At 37.2% G+C, this 4038-nt stretch overlaps 1 protein-coding gene across 1 annotated transcript; it reads right to left on the reverse strand.

The window, feature by feature from the left end:
- Positions 1–845: 845 nt before the first annotated feature.
- LOC131857867 (receptor-like protein EIX2) lies at positions 846–3833 on the reverse strand. The gene has a single exon (XM_059210638.1). It carries the CDS (start codon positions 3831–3833, stop codon positions 846–848), a length of 2988 nt encoding a protein of 995 aa, XP_059066621.1.
- Positions 3834–4038: the final 205 nt, after the last annotated feature.

Raw genomic sequence — 4038 nt, forward strand, 5'->3', positions numbered from 1 at the left:
TTATCTCTATTTGGTTATGCATTGGATCAATAATTATAATTACTAAAACTAGATTATCATTCTATAGATGTTTACCTTTATTTCAAACTTTATTTACTTTGAAGAAGTTCATAAATGAAACTTTAAAACTTTTCTTCCATGTTCCTTTTCAATATTTACCTCAATCTAATTTGCTTTTCTATTTTTGGTTTATCTTAATTTTTCCTTAGCAAAGATTTTAGTCTTTACGATATTTCCTTTAAATAAGGGTTTGTGAACTTCATCCTACGGAGGGGAGGAGATGTTCAATTGCTCAAGAACATATTGTAGAAAGATCACCCACAAATCAAGATATTTAAATTTTGAAATAGACATAAATTTGGTTGAACTATATTACCTGATCCAAAAAAATGATCCTCTAATATATCATATTTGTAAATTAAAAAAATATATTAATAGGAATCGTTAGAGATCAAAATAAATTATAATAAAACATAATAAATTTTAAAATAAAAATCAAATAATACAAAAAATTAAATTAAATACTATAATTTTTAAAATAATAAAATGTACAATTTCATCCCTTAAAATTACATTTTACACATCAAATTATTTAATAAAACAAAAACACTTAAAAAAAACTTCATATACACCGATGAAGAAAAAACACAAATACACTAGAAAAGCTAAAACCAAGGAATCATTTTGAATTTCATATATTACCCCTTGAAATGTTTCTGTCATCATTAACACCAACAATTTCTAACACACCTCATGCTAATAAATTTGCATCGGCCATATACTAAAAGAAAACTTTGTCATTATACTAACAAAACCCTCTATACAGTTGTATCTACTTTGATCTATTAACCTCTTATACACCCATCAATAGCTAAAATTACAACATCATAAAAATCGAAGGCTCTCTTTCTCACCCTCTTATTTAAAGTCAATACTCCAATCACAACAGAGAATCCCAAACCATAACTCAATCCAAGTCCGACTGCCCATCCTATCATTTCACCATCTGAATTCTTTGCTTCACCAATTCTCTCAATACTTTTGCAGTTGCCATAGCCAGAAGAGTTGTTGCAGACGCTTATATTGGTAAATGGAATCCCACTTAGGTTAAGATTGCCTAAGTAGGACGACTCCCCAAAAGTTAGGAACTGTCCTCCATGGGGTACCTTTCCATCAAGCATGTTGTAAGATAGATTCAAGAACTCCAAATAACTCAGGAACTCAAGTTCTAAGGGAATGTTGCCATTCAACCTGTTTAGCGAGAGGTCCAGAGACTCTAGTTGTTCCATGTGTCCCAATGTTTTTGGGATTCGGCCACTGAGATGATTCCTTGAAAGGTTAAGGGCTATCAAGCCTTGAAGAGATCCCGTTTTAAAAGGAATGCTCCCTGATAAACTGTTGTTTGAAAGATCAATACATTTAAGAATAAAGAGAACTTTCACAAATTCAACATCCCAGCCTTTCCAGGAAATTTTGATCTGATTTGTATATGTAGCACCACCTGAACTGTATTCTTCGAGATGGTTTGAATTATTCTGCGATGCATTGACCATTGCAAGCAGGTTTGTAAGGTTGCTTGGAATAGCTCCTGAAAGGTGGTTGCCAGAAAGATCCAGAATTTGAAGATTCGGAAGGCCAATTACCTGGCGTGGGATACTGCCATGAAAATGATTAGACCTTAAGACCAACACATGCAGCTGTGATAGCTTTCCAATCCACTGGGGAAGGGTGCCTTCCAAATCATTATTTCCCAAATCCAATACTTGCAGAGATCGGCCTTCTGAAATGGATGAGGGAATAACTCCTCTCAAATGATTACCATTGAGCTTCAATGTATGCATGTTTGTAATGTTGCCCCACTCTGCTGGCAATTTACCTTCCAGATGATTTTCTGCCAAATCTAGAACACTAAGAGAAGAACAATTCCTGGTTAAATGAGGAGGAATGACACTGCTCAGCGTATTTTTTGAAAGGTCAAGAACCTGCAAATATGGAGTGCAAATAGAATCTGGAATCGCTCCGCTGAGGTTATTCCGCGACAAGGATAAGAACCTTGCATTTTCAAGATACGCACCGATGTGACTAGGAATAGAACCATTAAACTGATTCATCGACAGATCTAGCAGATAAGCTCCAGCGAGAGGAAGATGAAGAGAACCTTCTAGGCTATTATTGTGCAAATCTAGAGAGTCAATATACATAGGTAAGGTTTGTCTAGATGGCAATGACCCAGTTAATTGATTACAGCTAAGGTTCAAATCATAAAGGCTGGGTAAGTTCCATATCCAAGATGGAATATTTGTTTGGATACTGTTAGCAGATAGGTCTAGATATTCCAAGTCGTATTGGGTCACAAGAAACGATGGAATTCTATCTAAATTGCAAGAACCTAATGCCAAACCGGAAAGCGTAAACTCCGGAATCCATGTTGAATCAATGTTTACAGTTAACTGATTGTAAGAAAGATACAGCCTATAAAGACTAGTGAGATTATCGAATACGGAAAGGGAAATGAGGCCGCTTAAACTATTGGAGTGGAGCAAAAGGCTTCTTAAGTTAACAAGATTTGAAATTGTAGATGGAATCTTACCATTCAATTCGTTCGCATTAAGGTCAAGACTAACAAGGGAAGAAAGTGAGTCCAATGAAGCTGGGATTACCCCAGTTATCATGTTGTAGGACAGGTCCAATTCAACAAGTTTAGAGAGATTGAGTATGGAGACAGGAAACTCACCTTCAATAGAGATATCACACAGATAAAGACTCTTCAAGGACGACACATTCCCTATAGCAGATGGAATCCCACCTTCAATTCTGGTATCTGATAGATCAAGACTTTGCAAGGACAACAAATTCCCTATAGAAGCTGGAATCTCACCTTCAATCCTGGTATCTGATAGATCAAGACTTTGCAAGGACAACAAATTCCCTATAGAAGCTGGAATCTCACCTTCAATTCTGGTATATGAAAGACGAAGATGCTCCAAGCATGAGATATTCCATATAGCAGATGGAATTCGGCCCTTGATGGCTGTCATTGAAAGACCAATGCTGGTTAGTGACAAAGAAGACTTTCGTTGTCCAATGAAAGAAATGTCTCCTCCAAGATTCTCATTCCAAGAGAGATCAAGAGAGAGCAAGCGCCCAGTCACATTTTCAAACCAAGCTGGTATATGTGCTGACAAATAGTTGTCTGATAGATCCAGATGAAGCAGAGAGGTGAGGTTGAGAAGGGAATTGGGAATTTGTCCTCCAAGCCCACAGTCAGACATGCTCAGTTGTTGGAGGTTGGATAGACTGCCAACAGCTTCACCCCACTCTTTGCTTGCAGAGATGTTCACTTCAGCAAGAGAGAGGTATTCCAAGCTCGCCAGATTTGATAAGCTTTCCAAACTCACATAAAATTCCCATACAGAATCCAGAGAGGAATAATTTTCATAACCAGCAAATGACAAGTCAAGAAAAGTGAGATTCTTCAACTTTCGATTATGGGGAGGACTGAATTTACCCTTGAAGAGGTTGTGACTGAGATCGAGGTGCTCCAACCGTGCAAGTTGGAACAGCGATGAACTGATGTTACCTTCCAAATTGAATCCACTCAGATCCAGTCGAGAAACATGGCCTGTGCGGAGATTACAACTGACTCCTCTCCACGTGCAGCAATTGAATCCGTGCCAGGAAGTTAGAGTGTTATACTCATCTACAACGGCTGCCTTGAAATCCAGGAGAAGATTTCTTTCAGGGAAGGGGCATGCAATTGCAGGGGAAGTGAAGCAGCATAATATTGTTATAATTGCAAATGCAACTCTGCCACATGAAAACATAGCTTCCATTGTTTTGGAAACTAAAATTCTTATTATCTTTAGTTTGAAAGAAAAGAGATGATCAGAAATCATGGGAAAAGAATGATGAATATATCGCTAACTGTGGTTATAAAGTGTTGTTGTGTGAACAGTGCCGCGTAATATTTTTGTCATTTTCAATGGGTGGAAAAGTCATGTGAAGGTAAGGCCTAACAAATTTTCTTGAGCGATATTT

Source organism: Cryptomeria japonica, chromosome 8 (assembly GCF_030272615.1).
Source record: "Cryptomeria japonica chromosome 8, Sugi_1.0, whole genome shotgun sequence".
In the NCBI taxonomy this organism is placed as follows: Eukaryota; Viridiplantae; Streptophyta; class Pinopsida; order Cupressales; family Cupressaceae; genus Cryptomeria; species Cryptomeria japonica.

What these genes read in the sequence shown, in the direction of transcription:
- LOC131857867 (XM_059210638.1), bottom strand. Translation starts at nt 3,833, where the DNA reads ATGGAAGCTATGTTTTCATGTGGCAGAGTTGCATTTGCAATTATAACA.